The 19,235-nt window shown below is 48.2% G+C and overlaps 1 protein-coding gene across 1 annotated transcript in view; it reads left to right on the forward strand.

Annotated features, from left to right (window-relative positions):
• HCK (HCK proto-oncogene, Src family tyrosine kinase) overlaps positions 1–16,691 on the forward strand; it is a 38,819-nt gene extending 22,128 nt beyond the window's left edge. The window contains exons 7-13 of the mRNA XM_082669972.1: positions 1,192–1,341; positions 1,806–1,958; positions 3,606–3,785; positions 4,632–4,708; positions 9,400–9,553; positions 11,907–12,038; positions 16,185–16,691. Of these exons, the coding sequence (XP_082526098.1) occupies positions 1,192–1,341; positions 1,806–1,958; positions 3,606–3,785; positions 4,632–4,708; positions 9,400–9,553; positions 11,907–12,038; positions 16,185–16,387 (1,049 nt within the window). The 3' untranslated portion in view covers positions 16,388–16,691. The remainder of the gene's footprint in view (positions 1–1,191; positions 1,342–1,805; positions 1,959–3,605; positions 3,786–4,631; positions 4,709–9,399; positions 9,554–11,906; positions 12,039–16,184) is intronic.
• Positions 16,692–19,235: the final 2,544 nt, after the last annotated feature.

Consider the following 19,235-nt stretch of genomic DNA (forward strand, 5'->3'; position numbering starts at 1 on the left):
TGTTATTCATGCAACAGTTTAAACCTCCCCCAAATCCTAAGACATGGTGCTACTGTGGTAGAGAAAACTGAGAGACAGAGAGGCTGATAACTTGCCCAAGGACACTCAGCTCACAAATGGCAGAACCATGGCCGTGGACTGAAAGACGTGTGTGTTTCTGGTCTATGTGATGCCATGTGTATTAGGTTCCTATTGCTGTTGTAACAAATTACCACAAGCTTAGTGGCTTAAAGCGAGATAAATTTATGATGTTACAGTTCTGGGGCTCAGAATTCTGAAATCAGTCTCACTGGGCTCAAGTTAAAGTGTCCGCAGGACTGGTCCCTTCTGGAGGCTTCACAAAAGAATCTGTTTCTTTGCCTTTTTCAGCTTCTAGAGGTCACCAGCATTCCTTGCCTCATAGCCCCTTTCTCACATCTCTCCAACCTCAACTTTCCATCTTCATATATCCTACTTTGACCTTCTTACTTCCTCTTATAAAGACGCTTGTGATTACACTGGGCCTACCTGGATAATCCAGGATGATTTCCCTATCTCCAGATCCTTAACTGAATCACATCTGTAAAACCCCTTTTACCATGTAAGGTAATCACAGGTGTCAGGGATTAGAACGCGGACATCTTGGGAGCTGTTACTCAGCCTGCCACAGCATTTAATGTTTACACTTACATTTCAATGTTTATACTGTAATAATTGAACTGGATATTTTTGTGTTTGTTTTATCTTTTTGCTTGTTTGTTTCTAAATAGCATTTCTACCAAACTGGTGTGGTATCTTGGCTTTTGTGATTGATAGATAGATAGATAGATGATAGGAAGAAAAAGAGATAATAATGAAGATGATGACAGCCAACATTTAATGAGTGTTTACATCCTGAGTACAAGCATTACTTCTTTTAACCATCAGGCAATGGGATGGGGGTGAGGAGGTATGACCAATCCCATTTTACAGATGAGAAAACTGAGGCCCAGAGAAGTGACGCGGTCACTTGTCCAAGGTCTCACAGCTGGACATGGAGCAGCCTGAGAAGCACCCAGGAAGCCTGACTCCACAGCCCACTCCTACCCTGTACTCCACTGAGCAGGTGCCAGGACGGTGCCAGTAGTGGCCTTACAGAGTGTCAGGTTGCTGACACAAGGTGGCAGGCCTCCGAGAGTCCACTCCTGAGGGGTTTCTCTCTGGCCCACGCAGGGAGCTACTCTTTGTCCGTGCGAGACTACGACCCCCAGCACGGGGACACAGTGAAACATTATAAGATCCGGACGCTGGACAATGGGGGCTTCTACATCTCCCCCCGGAGCACTTTCGGCAGCCTGCAGGAGCTGGTGGCCCACTACAAGAGTGAGTCCTGGGGGTTCCCTGGCGATCCAGTGGTTAAGACTCCGCCCTTTTAATACACGGGGTGCAGGTTCAATCCCTGATCAGGAAACTAAGATCCCACATGCTGTGGGACACAGCCAAACAAACAAAAAAGAGTAAGTCCTACTGTGGCTGCCTTCCAACCGGGGGCCCAAGTGGGTGGGCCTGTCTCCCAGGAATCCTGGTCAAGTGTGCACTGCAGCCTCTGAGGCCTGATGATGCTTCCTCCCCAGACAAATAGTTGCTTCGGAGTCTCCTGAAGGCCTTTTGAGCAGGAGGACAGAGGTGACATCTCGTCATGCTCTGTTCTCTTGGGGATGTCCCTGATAGGGCGACCCTTTGGAACACGGGCCAGATACAGTGGACCAGGTGGGGCAGCCCCCAAGGGGAAGCCTGTGGCTGGCCTGGAGCTGGCTGCCCTCAGCTGATCAGGGACTCTATTCCAGAGGGGAGCGACGGACTCTGCCAGAAGCTGACAGTGCCCTGCATGTCCTCCAAACCCCAGAAGCCTTGGGAGAAAGATGCCTGGGAGATCCCCCGGGAGTCCCTCAGGCTGGAGAAGAAACTTGGAGCTGGGCAGTTTGGGGAAGTCTGGATGGGTAAGAACCCAGGGCCAGAGTGGGGAGGGGAAGGAGGGGAGAGGGAGGTCCTTGCTTTCAGGAACAGCCTGAGGCAAAGTGGGAATGCCACCCAGGGCAGAGGGGAGATTTGAATAATAACCATAAAGGAGCAATTCTTCAGTTCCTCTCTGATAGCAAACCAAATTGTCCTGCCATGCAAACACTGATTTGCCTTTGAGGCCAGGCCTGTTGGGGTCAAACACTTTCTTCTGGGAAGTAGGAGTCCTAGATGAGGAATCTGCTCCCTCATATGGAGCTGGGACAGTCTCTTAGTAGGGTGTTGACATAACCTGAACATCTCTTAGGATGATGAAAATTAAGAATGGGAAAGAATATAGGACTTCCCTGGTGGTCCAGTGGTTAAGACTCTGTGCTTCCAATGCAGGGGGTACGGGTTTCGATCCCCGGTTAGGGAACTAAGATCCCACATGCCATGCAGCATGGCAAAAAAAAAAAAAAGAAAGAAAGGGTAAGTATTACTGGAGATTTCCAGGTGAGTTCAGTGTTGGCAGCTGACGAACAAGCTGTTCTGAGCACCGGCCGTGTGCCCAGCGCCATGCTAGGGCATTGTGGAGCACCAAAAAGTCATATTCCACCCCTGCTGTCCTGCCTCTAATAACCTAAGAATAGCAAAGCCTGCTTTGCAGGACTGTGGGTTAGACACGATGCCTGGCCCAGTGCCTGGCGCCCCCCATTGTGTTTATACTCCACCACATTCCAAATGGGAGTGAAGACAACTTACAGATATGCAAACAATTCAGCCAGAAAAAAATAAGATTAAAATCCACCTATGTTAACTATATTTATTGAGAGCCTACTATGTGCCAGGCACTGAATAAGAGAATGTGGCAGAGAGAATATGGAGAGGAAGGTAAGACAGATTGGGCTGATGAGGTTGGAAAACAAAAAATATTATATGAGGCCTTAGACTCTTACTACAGGAAGACCTCAACTCTGGATTAGAGCTTCCTGGCAGCCAAGGCACACGTGGAAACACAAGCAACAACGAGATTTACAAGATCAACAAGATGAAGCAGGGAAGGAGTAGGGTGAGGTGAGGGAACAGCATGTGCAAAGTCCCTGTGGTGGGAGGGGGAGTTGGCTGCTTGGGGGACTGAAGGATACGCAGGCTGATTGGTGCACAAAAGGTAAGGGGGTGTTGGTGGATGATGAGGCGAGGTGGGCAAGGCCAGATCATGCAGGGCCTTATGGACCATGATGAAACTGGTATTTATTTTGAGAGCAGTGTTAAGATTAAATAAACCATTTTAAGCAAAGATAGTATGTATATGAATGTCTGACAAAACAAAGGTAGGTGTGTGAGTGAGTGACATAATCTGAGTGATGTTTTAAGGTTATTCTTTAATCCCTGAAAGAGCCTTTGCAGATGAGGAAACCACAGTTCAAAGAGGTTGAGTGACTTGCCCAAGGGCACACAGCTAGGAAGTGGTAAACCGGCCCTTCAACCCACATCTGTCTAAGGCCAAAGCCCATGTCTCCCCTTCTCTCTCTAAGGGCTGAGATGGGCAGGGAAGGCGTCCTGGAGGAGGCAGGTCTGCACCCGGGTCTTCCAGAACTGTGGGCAGTGGGTCCTGACCACCTTTCCTGCTCCTTGTTCCACTCCAGCCACCTACAACAAGCACACCAAGGTGGCCGTGAAGACGATGAAGCCCGGGAGCATGTCTGTGGACGCGTTCCTGGCAGAAGCCAACCTGATGAAAACTCTGCAGCACGACAAGCTGGTGAAGCTGCATGCCGTGGTCACAGAGGAGCCCATCTACATCATCACAGAGTTCATGGCCAAAGGTGCCACGTGCTGGGAGCTGGGGATGCAGGCTGTGGCTCCTCCGGGTCAATTGCAGAGTCAACGGTGACTCTGTCACGGTTCTTGCCTTCAAGATTTCCCCAGTCTGACCAGGAGCTCTTCTGACACGAGCTCACTGATCATCCTCATATCCACCTACCCCACCCTCCTGTTTGAGGGGGTGAAATCATGTTAGGGGGATGCCAGGAGAAGGGGAGCACATGGGCCCCTGGGAGAGCGGGTGGGGCCAGAATCCCTCGGGGTGATAGGAGAAGAGGCTTCTATGGGTTCACTGTGAGCCCTAGAGCCTGGGGTGACTCCCTAAACCACCCCCCCACCCCCCACCATCAGCCACCTTCCCTAGCTGGACCAATGCTCCAGAAAAGAGAGTCAAAGCATTAAGACCTTTGTCAACCTTAAGAGTTGACAAAGCATCCGTTCCAGGCTGCCCCCACCCTGCCTACACACAATTCAGGACAGTCTCAGGGATCTTTTTTTAGACCACCATTTACCAATCATTTTCAATCCCTGCCCATTTCTCTATATACAGAAACATCTCACATGACCTCCATTTAGAGTGATTCAACATCTCAAAGCTTTTATCATTTTCTAAACACACAATTATGCCTGCCTTATAAAACCACGCCCCCAGTCATCCAGGCTCAGAAAGCCGTCTCAGTCAAGGGACCAGTCTGGCAATCACAAAGTCGTTTTCCAAACGCCCCAATTCTGTTTCTCAAACACTAGGAGCGGTAAATACTTTTATTTAGATCCATTACTAGGAAAGATCTTAAGCACACGCTGAAGTCCTGAGAGTAGTAAATGTTGCTTCACCCTCCCCGACACAGGCAGCCTGCTGGACTTCCTGAAGAGTGAAGAAGGCAGTAAGCAGCCGTTGCCAAGACTCATCGACTTCTCAGCCCAGGTGCGAGTCTAATGGGGAAGTCTGGGGAGGGCGACAGGAAGGCAATTATCTCTTCAACAAATGTTTATTGATCACATACTATAGTAGTAACAGCTAACATTTATTGAGTGCTCAGGATTAAAGTATGCTTTTTCTATGTGCCTTCTATGTACTAACTCACGTAGTCCTCACATCAACCTTCTAGGGTGAGATTTTTGTTATCTATTCCTTTGTGATCAACCACTCCAAAGCTTAGTAGCCTGAAACAGCAACGTACTATTTCCCATGATTCTGTGGAGTTGACTGGGGTCGGCTGGGTGGTTTTTCTGCTCCACGTGGTGAAACCGAGGTTCCTCTTGTGGATGCATTCTTCTGAGAGCTTGCCTGGGGCTAGAATGTCCGAGACGGTGGCTCATCCTCCAAGTCTCTCTCCAGTGGCCCCACGTCACTCAATAGGCCAAGCAGAGCTCCTTTACATCCTGGCAGCGAGGTTCCAAGAGGGAATCTTCTAAGGGACCAAGCCGTAAATGAGCAAGCTCTGCTTGCATCACGCTTACTAACGTCCCCGTGGCCAAAGCAAGTCACACGCCCAGCCCTCAGTCAGTGTGGGAGGGACTACACCATGAGTCCCAGGAGGCATGGTTCACTGGAAGCCGCTGATGTAATAGTCCGGCCACAGATAGGTAATTGTCACTCCATTTTACAGCACAGGAAATTGAGGCACAGAGATGAAGTGAAGTACCGATGAGGAAACTAAGGCCCAGTGAGGTGGAGTAGCTTGTCTAAATTACTATGTTACTTTTAGGGGATACAGCAGTGAACAAAATGGAAAGTATTGCTGTCCTCCCAGGGTTTACACTTACGAAACAACTGAATCTCTTAGAGAGCCAGGACCCAAGTGGTCCTGGCTCAGTGCCAAAAGAATGCAGTATCCAGCAAAATTTAAAATGTCTGTAAATCACACAAACGCTTCTTAAACCCCATTTTCTTTCTCATCTTCCCTTCACTTTCTACAGCTCTTCTCACCCCCAGCCTGAGTGCTTTTTACTTCTAGCCTCTCATTCTGTCCTATCTGTGGGAAAACAGGGGAGGAAAAGTCTGCTATGGGAGTACACGGCCGGAGCACTTAGCCCAGTCGAGGAGCAATCTGAGAAGGCTTCTCAGAGGAAGCGGTCTCTAGGCTGAGCCCTGAAGGATGAGTAGAAGTTAGGCAGATGAAGAGGAGAGGGAAGGGTATTCTAGGCAGAAGCAGCAGCCTGTGCCAAGCCCAAAGGGCAAAACAAGAGCTCAGCCTGGTCAGTTGGAGGCTGGGCCTGGCAAAAATGAAGGGGGTGTGGCTCGCAGCCTGGAAGGTGTTAAGGGAGACGGGGGCGCCTGGGCCTAGGGCTGGGCCTTCTGGAGATGCCTGAGGCAGAGTTCACTTGAGTAGGCAAATCCTGGGGGCGTGGGCAGAGGTATAATAAAAGAGTTTACCTTTCAGAGCCTGGAATGCCAGTGGCCTATGGAAATCAAGACCTGGCATTTTCCCTTCAGTGGGCGCTGCCCCGGGGAAACAATAGTCTGGCCTGTTACTAAATTATAACCATCAAACTGGCAGAAACCTTGCCGGGTGGAGGTTCACGGACTGGGGCAAGAACCACTCTCCTCATGGCACAGACAGGAAAATAGAAACCACAGGAGGGAAAGAGGTTCCAGGCCCTTGTGCATCAAGGAGCAGAGGTACCCCCAGAGCCCAGGGATGGGAAGGAGTCAACCTGGTGGCCTGATCTTCACTTCCAGTCTAGAGAGGCAGGTGGGCGCAGTCAGTGGAGGCTGCCCAGCCCTGTCACCAACTGGCTGTGGAGCCTGAGATCCACTCTGGGTCTTGGTCTCTCTATTTGTCAAATGAGGGAATTGGACCATCTCTGTGGTTTTCAAGTTTGAAAGCTTTTTCTTTTTTTTTTTTTTAAGCCATAACTCGGTTAGTCAAATGAATCTTATAGAGCAGCTGAATACTTTAAAATAGATCAAAACAGAGCTGCTCTGATTGAAGCAGGTGGCCTTTATTTTCTCCCTCCAACCCCAAGATGACCTTGAGGTATCAATTGGGTTCAGTTTGAAGAGCCCTGAGCTGGGATATCCCTACAGGCCCTTCCAGCTGGTTCTGTGATTCCCTGATACTCTAAGAAGCAAACCCAGTAATAACGCCTGACATCATGGCAACCCACTTGGTGGGCATGAAATCTCACCACCTCATTAACCCCCAATTCGTAGACCAACCCTGAACCCAGTCAACCTATCCACTATTTGTTCAGTTGACAAACCCTTGAGAAGAACCACTATATACACACAGGCTTAGAAATCACGTAGAGTTTTGCTATTGACCCCAGCTCTGCCTGTGTAGCTTTGAGCAAATTGCTTAACCTTTCTGAGGGCCACTTTCCTCAACAGGGACCATTATAGCCACTGTTGAAGTGAATAATTATATGCCAGACTCTGTTCTAAGCCCTGATGTAGACTTAGAGTATTAATCCTCACACGACCCCTTGGAAGAAGGTTCTATTGTTCCCATTTTACAGAGAAGAAAAGTGAGGCACAGAGGGTTAAAATAGTTTGCTTGGAGGTCACAGAGATATGGGGCTCAAATTGAGCTGGTCCAACCCCAGAGTCACCTAAGCATTCTCATCTGCTGTCTCCTGAGTGGGGTTAGTCCCACCTGCCCCACTGAGCTCATGTGCTCATGTGCAAATCCATAACATGAGAGTCTGTCCCTGGGTACTGAGAAATGGTAACGACCAGCATTAGTGCCTGCTCTGTGCCAAACATTCAGGTAGAGTAATGGACACAGACCCTGTGTCCATTACTGGACACAGGGCTGCCACAGCAGGGCTGTCAGATTTCCAGTCCTGGTCTCCACTTGGGCCAGTTAAGTATTTCTCTAGGATTCAGTTTTCTCACCTGTAAAATAGTGCTGATATCAATAGTACCTCCCCCAAAGCAGAGAGTAAATGCTATTTAAGTTTGTTAAGTATTATCTTATGATTAATGAATAAGCTACAACATCCGCCGTTAATGTTACAGCTGTTGTTAACTGTTTGGTCGAGGAACTCCTTATAAATTTTCCACACCCCCTGGTCAAGACTCCGCCTTACCACAAACAAAATCAGAAAGTCTCACGTCTTTGTTGGAAAGACTGGAGCCTCAGACCTCAGTTCCAATGGCCACAGGTGCTCCCTGCTGGCCATTTTCCACAAGTGCACCATCCACTTGCCTCAGACTTTGAACAGGCTTGTGTCTCGGTTTGGTCTGGTCAGAAGTCCCACCTCCCCAAATAATCTCACCAGATTGCACCCAGCTGCAGTTCTCCAGAGCACTGGGGTTCTGAGTAACTAGAGGCAGCTTGGGGTATGGGGAGTGGAAATCCACAGACAGGTTTGAATCAGAATCTCCCTGGTGGTGTGATCTAGAAAATGTGTCCCTCCCCTGTACAACAGAAATGGTGATAATGCCTGCCTCAAGGACATTGAAGGCCAGTTTATGAACTATAAATGCTATTTTCTGAGTTTCTGAGGGTTAGTCATAAGCCTGTTTCTGAGGGTTAATGCACAAACCCTTGTAAGTGGAAAACGTCTCTAAGGAAAAATCCCACATCTTTCTGTCAGGCTTCCAAGGTCCCATTGTGAATAAGAATCCTCCACACAAGGTTGGGATTGACATATATACATTAATATGTATAAAATGGATAACTAATAAGAACCTTCTGTATAAAAAATAAATAAAATAAAATTCAAAACAAAAAAAAGAATCCTCCACACAGTCCATTATGCACTCAGCAGCCATGATGACATTAAAATATATATCAGACCATGTCACTCTCCTGCTCTAAGACTTCTTTCTTCCCTTTATGCTTAGACTACAACCCAACTGCCTCTCCTAACCTACAAGGTTCTTCCCAATCAGCAGCCTCCCTAACAACCTCAACTCCCCCAACTTCCCCTCTGGCAACTTCTGCTCAGCCACCTGTTCTATGAATACGCAAGCTCACTCCTACTTCCGGACCTTTGCTCATGGTGATGCTCTTATTTGACACATTTTTATCATCACTCAGATCTTTCCTAAAGTTTCACCTCATCAAAGCAGCCTTCCCTGACCATCTAATCCAAAACAGCCCTCTACACTTCGTGTCCTATTACCTGCTTCATCCTTTCTTTATGGTACTTATTACCACCTGCAGGGACCTTGCCTGGCTCCCCACCTGTTCAAGCAATATGTCTGGCACCCATGAGACACTCAGTAGATATTTGTTGAATGAATAAAGGAGTTTTCCCTACCCAGGCTTCGGGGTGAAGGAGGCATAAGAGATACAGCAGAATGTTATGTGAGCCTAGGTTGTTCCCAGAAGTGGGGTTGAGGATGAAAGCCCGTCGAAGTATATTGGTTTGTGTGTGTGTAGGTCCCTGGAGAAATAACACTTTTTCCTCAAAGCGTTCTTGGGAGGTCTTGGAGCTCTAGAGAAGCCCCAAACTGGCCCAGGCCCTGAGGATCCCCCCAGTCTGGCTGGGTAGACAGAGAAATGCCAACCTGAGCCCAGGACCCTCCCACAAAAAAAGAGGGAGCTGGCGCACGTATTTTCCAGCCTTCTCACACTTGGACATTTCTCTTCTGCTTTTGGATGAGACCCATCTTGGGCTGGGCCAGATCCGAGGGTAAGCATGTCTCTCTTTTGGGTGGAGATTGCAGAAGGCATGGCCTTCATCGAGCAGAGGAACTACATCCACCGAGACCTCCGAGCCGCCAACATCTTGGTGTCTGCGTCCCTGGTGTGCAAGATTGCTGACTTCGGCCTGGCGCGGATCATAGAGGACAACGAGTACACAGCTCGGGAAGGTAGGGGATGCTGCCGAGGGCCCCGTGAAGCCCACTCGGGTGGGTCGTGACTGTTGAGAGTTAAGACCCGTGAAAGTGATTGGTGAAAATGCAAAGGTCTGTCCCAGTATCAGCTGTGAGTTATTAAGCTGGACGGACTCCTGGACATAGTGTCTTGGTCTGCAGAGTCTCCCCCAGTGACTGTGATCAGTTGTAGATTGGGTTAGTCAAGTCATGTTGAAATTAAGGGTAAGAGCAACGTTATGTGTAGTCGACAAAAATTGGGAAGCATCTGGGCTTCCCTGGTGGCGCAGCGGTTGAGAATCCGCCTGCCGATGCAGGGGACGCAGGTTCGTGCCCCAGTCCGGGAAGATCCCACATGTCGCGGAGCAGCTGGGCCCGTGAGCCATGGCCGCTGAGCCTGCGCGTCCGGAGCCTGTGCTCCACAACGGGAGAGGCCACAGCAGTGAGAGGCCCGCGTACCGCAAAAAAAAAACAAAACAAAACAAAACTGGGAAGCATCTAAACGTCCACAAATAGTAGAATGATCTTTAAATTGGGGTCTATTCACAGAATATGATATTATGGAACGATGAGAACTTACGAACCAGTGACACATGCAAAAAAGTAGATGACTATCACGGCATAATATCGAAATAAAAGAAATCAGACAAAAAAGTAGATGCTGGATAGTTGCATCTATATAAAATTCAGAAACAGGCAAACACATATGTGAAGGTTGACAGCAGCAATATTCTTAAGAGCCCAAAAGTGGAAGCAACCCAAATGTCCATCAACTGATACACAAAATGGGATATAGACATACAATGGAATATCATTTGGCCATAAAAAAAGGCATGAAGTACTAATATACCCTAAACATGGATAAACTTTGAAAACATCATGTTAAGTGAAAGAAGCCAGACACGAAGACCTATATTATATGATTCCATTTATATGAAATGCCCAGAACAAGCAAATCTACAGACAGAAAGTAGATTAACTCCAGCCTAGGGCTGGTGTGGGGACCTGGCAAGAAATGAGTAGTGACTGCTGTGGTTTTGGGGGGTATGGTGAAAATATTTTAAAACACAACTTTGTGAATATACTAAGAACCATTGTACTGTATACTTTAGGTGGGTGAATTATATGGTCTGTGAATGTATCTCAAACAAAAAAAACAGGCAAAACTCATTTATGATGTTAGAGATCAGAGTAATAGCTACCTGGATTGGGGAGGGTATTGACAGAGAGGGGGCCGGAGGGAACACTTCTGAGAAAGTGTTCTATATCTTGATCTGAGTGGTGATTACAAAGGGATATACATATATAAAATGCATCAAGTTGTGTATGAAAGATTTGTACATTCTATTTCATGTTTATTATGACACAATTAAAAGAATCTAAACTTAGGGCAACCACTAAAAGAATAGAGTGTAGGGCTTCCCTGGTGGCACAGTGGTTGAGAGTCCACCTGCTGATGCAGGGGACACGGGTTCGTGCCCTGGTCCGGGACAATTGCACGTGCCGTGGAGCAGCTGGGCCTGTGAGCCATGGCCGCTGAGCCTGTGTGTCCGGAGCCTGTGCTCTGCAACGGGAGAGGCCACAACAGTGAGAGGCCCACATACCACAAAAAAAAAAAAAGAATAGAGTGTATAATTTCTAAACCAAGAGAGGATAAGCAGGAATAAAAAAAACTCTCTCAATCCCAAGGAAGGAAGGGATTGGGGAAAAACAGAAAAAACATAGAGCATTTTCAGAACTTGACTATGTACTAAATCATAAAGCAGGTCTCAACAAACTCCAAAGAACATGTATCCTTTACACCACATTCCCCAACCACAGTGGAATTATGATAGAAATCACTCACCAAAGGTTAACTAAACCCATCCCAGACCAGAGGCAAGGAGGGGAGGACTAGAAGGGGAGACACCCAGTGACGGGGGAAACCTCAGAGGCCAAGAGCCAAAATCTTCCCTTTCCCCATTGCAGGGGGTTAGGGGGCGGAGGCATCAGATGTGACCTGGTCTCAAAGTCCCTTGAAGTTCTGCTGTCCCCAAAGATCCTGTGACCTCTAGGACTCCACTCTTCAGGAGTTGCAGTTCACCAGGACATCAGCTGAATCAATGAGGTGGCCCCAGAGAGTGAGTTCCCAGACACATCCCAGGCACCTCGGCCCACTCCTCCCCACTTTAGCCATCTGTCCTCAGGATGGATGTTCCTTGCTTCCACGGAGGCCAGATTGAGGGAAGTCACAGTTCTGCAGGGGGCAGACGTTGGCAGCTGTACCGCTGTCCTGTTCCCTTGCATTAGCAGAGACCCAGCCCTGACTGCTCCCCAGACTCAGCCTGACTCTGCTCTGTCCAAACCACAGGGGCCAAGTTCCCCATCAAGTGGACAGCTCCTGAAGCCATCAACTTTGGCTCCTTCACCATCAAGTCAGACGTCTGGTCCTTTGGTATCCTGATGATGGAGATCGTCACCTACGGCCGGATCCCTTACCCAGGTAGGAGAGAGAACATCAGCTTGGGGCTGCTTCCAGGGCCCAGCCTGGCTCTCTTCTCTTATCAATGCGGCCATTCGGACCGAGTTTTTGTTTGTTTGTTTGTTATTTTGTTTATTTATTGTTATCAATTTTTTTTTTTTTTTGGCTGCATCCGGTCTTCTTTGAGGCACGTGGGATCATTCATTGCAGTGTGCGAGCTCTTCGTTGTGGTGCGCGGGCTTCTCTCTAATTGTGGCTTGCGGGTTTTCCCTCTCTAGTTGTGACACGCGGGCTCCAGAGCGCGTGGGCTCTGTAGTTTGCGGCACGGGGGCTCTCTAGTTGAGGCACATGAGCTCAGTAGTTGTGGCACACAGGCTTAGTTGCCCCACTGCATGTGAGATCTTAGTTCCCTGACCAGGTATCAAACCCACGTCCCCTCCCTTGGAAGGTAGATTCTTTACCACTGGACCACCAGGGAAGTCCCGATTTTTATCAATATTTTTATTGAAGTATAGTTGATTTGCAATGTGTTAATTTCTGCTGTACAGCAAAGTGATTCAGTTATATACATTCTTTTTTTTAATATTCTTTTCCATTATGTTTTATCATAGGATATTGAATATAGTTCTCTGTGCTGTACAGTAGAACCTTGTTGTTTATCCATTCTATATATAAAAGCGTCCATCTGCTAACCCCAACCTCCCACTCCATCCCTCCCCCAACCCCTTCCCCCCTGGCAACCACCAGTCTGTTCTCTATGTCGGACTGAGTTCCTGGCCCTCACCCCCAACTTCCCCTCGCCTGCCCCATCTCAGTTAAAGCCTCCATTATCCATCCAGTTTCTTAAGCCTGAAATCTGGGAGCCTGCTTGGCCCTTCCTCTTCTCTCATCCATTTCCACATCCAAGAAGTCACAGGGTTCTGGCCATTTGACTCCAAAACACCCCAAGTCGGCCCACTTCTAACTCCACAGCCTCCACCAACACCAGGCCAACATCCTCCCTCACCTCGCTGGTGCAGTGGCCTCCTAATCAGTCTCCCATCTCTCTAACAGGCCTTTCTCCACCTGAGACCAGAGGGATTTTTCTAAAACTGTGAACCAGATCTTTTCCCTTCTCCACCTCTAACTTTTTAATGGCCTCCCAGCATAATTAGGACAGAATCCCAACTCCTAATTGTGGCCTGCAGGTCCTTCATGATCCAGCCCCTGCCTACTTCTCCCGCTTCATTTCATGCTGTACCCCACAGCCCAGTCATCTAAAGCAGCAACCTTTTTGGCACCAGGGACTGGTTTCACGGAAGACAGTTCTCCCATGGATAGAGGTGGGAGGGTGTTTCAGGCGGTAACGCGAGGGATGGGGAGCGATTGGGGACAGCAGATGAAGCTTCGCCTGCTCACCCGCCGCTCACCTCCTGCTGTGCGGCCCAGTTCCTGTACTGGTCCACGCCCCGGTGGTTGGGGACCTCTGATCTAAAGTACCATACATGTCCCTGTGATTCTCATTCACAATACCCTATACTGTTTCATTCACAGCATTCATCACCACTGATAACTATATATTCATTTGATATTTTCTCCATCAGACTCTGAGCTCTGTGAGGCCAGAAATCATTTCTGTATTCCTCACTGGTGCATCTGCACTGCCTACATTTGTGCTTGGCTCATAATGGGTGTCTAGTAACTATTCGTCAAATGGATGAATTTATCCCCATGCCTATGGGCAGCACCCTACACTGAGTAGACCATAGGGTATACAAAGATATACCCGACATGTAGATTGCCGGGGACTCAGTAAATAAAGTTGTTCGCTGTTCCTTTTCAGTTGGGATGTATCCTAGGGTATCTGTAGCCAGAACAGTGGGGAGAAGAGGCAAGGTGGATATAAAGAGTCCCTGACTTTTTTTTTTTTTTTCGCGGTACGCGGGCCTCTCACTGCTGTGGCCTCTCCCGTTGCGGAGCACAGGCTCCGGACGCGCAGGCTCAGCGGCCATGGCTCACGGGCCCAGCTGCTCCGCGGCACGTGGGATCTTCCCGGACCGGGGCATGAACCCGTGTCCCCTGCATCGGCAGGCGGACTCTCAACCACTGCGCCACCAGGGAAGCCCGTGTAATAGTAAATAGTTCTGAGTTTTAATCCTGTCCCCATCAACTATTACACTTTGGGAAATCCACTTGACTTCTACCCTAGTTCTTCATCTGTAAAAATTATAGGTAATGATGTCAACTACCTTGCAGAAGTGGTTTTGAAGATTAGAAATAAAAGGTGTAGACACTTGGTTCACTCATCAGTATTTATCAAATTCCTACTGTGTGTTAGGCATGAAGAAGGATACAGCGCATGAAGGATACAGTAAGAGACAAGGTCCCTGCTCAGCAGGAGCTCACGTTCTAGCCTGGAGGAACACACACTAAACAGACACACACTCTCAGTGGAGATCACTGCAGAGAAGAAAATGAAGCAGGGGCTCGGGAGAGGGGGTGACATGGGCCTCCTGCAGACAGGGAGCACTGTCAGAGCAGGTCATATTTGAGCGGAAAGCCAGCCGAGTGAAGATCTGGGGGAAGGATTCCAGGTAGAAGGTACTGCCAGCTCTTAGGGCCTGCGGTGTGCCTGAAGAATAGCAAGGAAGCCAGGTAGCTGGAGACAAGGAATGAGAGCAGACGGTACATGAGGGGGTTGGCAGGGGCCCAGTCAGGCAGGATCCGTAGTCATGGTGAAGCTTATAGGTGTTAGTCTAAGTGTACAGAAGCTATTGGAGGATTCTAGGCAGGGAAGTGGCATCATCTGATTTCCACATTTAAGCGATGCTTTGGTTTAGTGTGGAGAGTGCATCGGGGCTGGGGAGATGGTGGGAGCTGCAGCAACGGCACAGGCAGTGGTGACAGTCGTAACAGATATAAGTTGATGAGTTGGTGCTGTGTTTTATAAGAAGAAAGGGTGTGACTTACTGATGTGGAAGGTGAGGGAGAGAGAAGAATCAAGGATGAGTCTCCTTGTTTTGATTGAGCAACTGGGTGCATGATGGTCTGGGAATAGAAATTCAAGAATTCCATTTCAGCCCTGTTAAATTTGAGGTGACTTGTAGACATCTAAGTAAAGATGTTCAAGGAAGCACTTGGATCTATGAATATGTTTGGTGTTCAAGACTGGTAATATAAAATTGGGGATCATAGATGTTTAAAGTGTTGTTCTTGAGGATAACTAACATAAACTTTAATTGAACAAAGAAATGTTCCCAGGGCTTCACTGGTGGCACAGTGGTTGAGAATCTGCCTGCTAATGCAGGGGACACGGGTTCGTGCCACACGTTGTCTGGGAGGATCCCACATGCCGTGGAGCAACTGGGCCCGTGAGCCACAACTACTGAGCCTGCGCGTCTGGAGCCTGTGCTGCGCAACAAGAGAGGCCACGATAGTGAGAGGCCCGTGCACTGCGATGAAGAGTGGTCCCCACTTGCCACAACTAGAGAAAGCCCTCGCACAGAAACGAAGACCCAACACAGCAAAAATAAATTAATTAATTAATAAACTCCTACCCCCAACATCTTCTAAAAAAAAAAAAGAAATGTTCCCACTCATAGGGTGACACTGAGTCTAGCTACTTGTTTTATCTTGAGGGTACACCAATAAAAACCAGGCAATGGGTTATGGAATGCTGTATCCATTAGGATGCATTAGGCTGCAAGTAACAAATTATCAGGCTAAGAGTGGTGGAAACAATAGGTAAGTTATTTTTCCCCAGAGCAAGGAATCTGGCACTGGTGACTGGTCAGTTCAGTTGCTCAAATGCTCTCAGGACTCTGGGTTGGTTCCTCTGTGACTGTCTTCCCCATGTGGTCAGATGGCTGCTGCAGCTCCAAAGATCACATTGTGTCAGTATCCAAAGGAAGCAGGAAGGGTGTGTCCTCCAAAGCCTCTTTTCTCATAAGGGAGAAAAACCTTGCCTGAAAGTTTCCTGGGAGTCTCCCCGTCAGCTCCATTGGCCCAAACTGTGCACCAGGCCCCTGCCCTCGCTGCAGGGGTGGCTGGAGAAGGGATACCTGGCTTTCACAGTGGGAGGAGCTCAGTTCCCATGGGGAGGTGGGGAGTGATGGTTATTGGGGAGGCAACGGTGTCTGCCACCCCAACCCCAATCCCTCCCTTTTCAATTCCATGGCTCCTTCTCAGGGATGTCAAACCCCGAGGTGATCCGGGCACTGGAGCGGGGGTACCGGATGCCTCGACCAGAGCACTGCCCCGAGGAGCTCTACAACATCATGACTCGCTGCTGGAAGAACCACCCCGAGGAACGGCCCACCTTCGAATACATCCAGAGTGTGCTGGATGACTTCTACACGGCCACCGAGGGCCAGTACCAACAGCAGCCATGACGGGGGGCGGCCAGGCAGGGCCAGGCACTGAGGCCATGCCTGCGCAGGGGCTCCAGCACCATCTGCCCAGCACCCGCTCACCTTTCCCACTCCCAGACACCCACCCTCTCTCCAGCCACAATTCCTCATCTGTCAAGTGGGTGGGTTGGACCGGACAATCTCTTTTTGACTCTAGCAACCCACAATCTGCCAATCTCAGGACACCCCCGGTTGATATTTCTATTGCCTGGGACAGCTGGATTCCAGTTACAGCTGTGGTTTGGATGGAGAACTTTAAAAATAATGAAATAAATATTTAAATAAAAGATCTGAATGCTAAAGGTTTTACTAACAGGTTGACTTGTCTTGTCCTGCCAATTTCTGAACATTTGCCTTTTGCTGGATGTCAAGTCAAAGGGGGAAGGACTGGCAAAGAGAAGTGGGGTTCAGTGCTCACAGTTTTCTAACTGCCCCCAAATACTTGCTAGCTGTGTTAGTTTCCTATGGCTTCTGTAACAAATTAGCACAAACTTGATGGCTTAAAACAAAGCAAATTTATTGTCTTGCAGTTCCATAGGTCAGAGTCTGAGATGGGTTGGCAGGGTTCTGGGGGACAATTGTGTACTTGCCTTTTCCAGCTTCTAGAAGCTGTCCACATTCCTCGTTCCCTTCTGTTCATCACTCCAAATTCTGCTTCCGTTATCATATCTCCTTCTCTGACTCTGAGGCTCCTGCCTCCCTCTGTTACTTGTAAGAACCCCTGTAATTACATTGGACCCACCTGGATAATCCAGACTAATTTTTCCATCTTCAGTTCCTTAATCATATTTGTAGTCCCATTTGCCACATAAGGTAACATCTTCACAAGTTCCAGGAATTAGGACGTGGACATCTTTTTTTTTTTTTTTTGAGGGGGAGCATTATTCACCTATCACAGTGGATGGTTTTTTGTCTCCCAGAAGCTGGGTCAGCCAGGATGACAGGAATGATTTTTCACGATCTGGGACACTGACTCTCCTGTCAAGCCACTTTGCTATGCATGTTGGTGGGTCTGGATCTCCCACAGGATAGGGGGCTGCCTGTAGCCCCTGCATTTCTCATGGCCAAGCAGCCACCATGGTTGTTAAGATGGTATCCACCATTGCAGGAGCCCTGGCAGCTGGGCTATCGCTGCTGAGAGGTATCTGGTACCCTGTGTTGGAAGCTCTCAGTGGAGGGTAGGGGGGTGGGGGCAGATGTGGGAAGGAGGCAGAGAAGATGAGGCAGTGGGGCCTTCCTGCATGTTGTCTCAGTTGAAAGTCACTGTTGGTTAGCTTTGTGGTAGGGGGAGCGATGAGAAGAGGTGGACAGTGGGGTGGGGAGCAAATAACACCTTTCTGTATTCTTGTATCTCCTGAAGGATCTATCTCCTTCTGTGAAGCACCCGCCAGAGTCCCATGGAACGCTATACTGACTTGATTCTGTAGCCTTGAGTAGCACAGGGTCTAACCTTAGGCACTGGGTATAAGAACAGTGGAAAATAAAGCTAGCAGTGTTTCAACTGACTTAGTTTATAACTGAATTTCTCTCTTGCTTTCTTGTTTGGGAATGTGTCTTTGGATATCTGAAAGCAGAGCCCAGGGTCCTGTGATAGGAATCTGCATATATGATTTGTGGCATATTAGATTGCTGTTCAGTTATCCATAGGAGGAGTGTACTTCCTGCCCCACTGATGTTGAGCTCGGCCATGGACTTGCTTTCACCAATGGAATGTTAGCAGATATGATGTAAGCAAAGACTAGAAATGTGCTTGTGTGGCTGGGCTTGCCCTCCAGTCTTTTGACCTGAAAAGAACAAGGTCCAAGGAAGATAAGTGACATGTGAAACAGATCTGGACCCAACCTGCAGCTTGGATTTAAACCCAGCTGAGCACGGCCTTGATCAACTGAAATCCAGCCAACCCATGGACATGTGAGAGAGAAGTAAATGCTTATTATGATAAGCCCTTGAGTTCTGGGGGTGTTTTGTTGTGTAGCATTATTATAGAAATAGATGACTGAGAAATAATCTCAAAAGGTGGAGCCTATATGGACAAGATCAAAGGGTCAATTCCTGCCCTCCTGCTCTCTCAGTTTACACTGCCCTCTGAACCCCATCAGCCTACACCCTGATTTATCCCTTTGGTCACAGGAAAGACTGATGAATACTGGGGACAGGTACAACATCAAAAGTATGATCTGTGAAAGAAAAAATTGATAAATTGGACTTTATTAAAATTAAAACTCTGCTCTAAGACATTTAAGAAAATGAAAATACAAGCTCCAATCTGGGAGAAAATACTTGCAAAACATGTATCTGACAAAGGACTGATATCCCAAATACACAAAGTCTTAAAACTCAACAATAAGAAAGCAATTCACTTTAAAAAATGGGCAAAACTGGGCTGCCCTGGTGGCGCAGTGGTTGAGAGTCCGCCTGCCGATGCAGGGGACACGGCTTCGTGCCCCGGTCTGGGAAGGTCCCATGTGCCACGGAGCGGCTGGGCCCATGAGCCATGGCCGCTGAGCCTGCGCGTCCGGAGCCTGTGCTCCGCAACAGGAGAAGCCACAACCGTGAGAGGCCCGCGTACCGCAAAAAAAAAAAAAAAATGGGCAAAACACATGGACACCTCAAAAAGAAGATATGCAGATGGAAAATAAGTATATGGAAAGATGCTCAACATCATGTGTCATTAGAAAAATGCAAATTAAAATAACAGTGCAATACCACTGCACTCCTATCAGAATGGTTAAAATTCAGAACACTGATACAACCAAAAGCTGACAAGGATGTGGATCAACAGGGACTCTCACTCGTTGCTGGTGGGAATGCAAAATAGTGCAGGCACTTT

Source organism: Grampus griseus (genome assembly GCF_964374135.1).
Source record: "Grampus griseus genome assembly, chromosome: 14".
In the NCBI taxonomy this organism is placed as follows: Eukaryota; Metazoa; Chordata; class Mammalia; order Artiodactyla; family Delphinidae; genus Grampus; species Grampus griseus.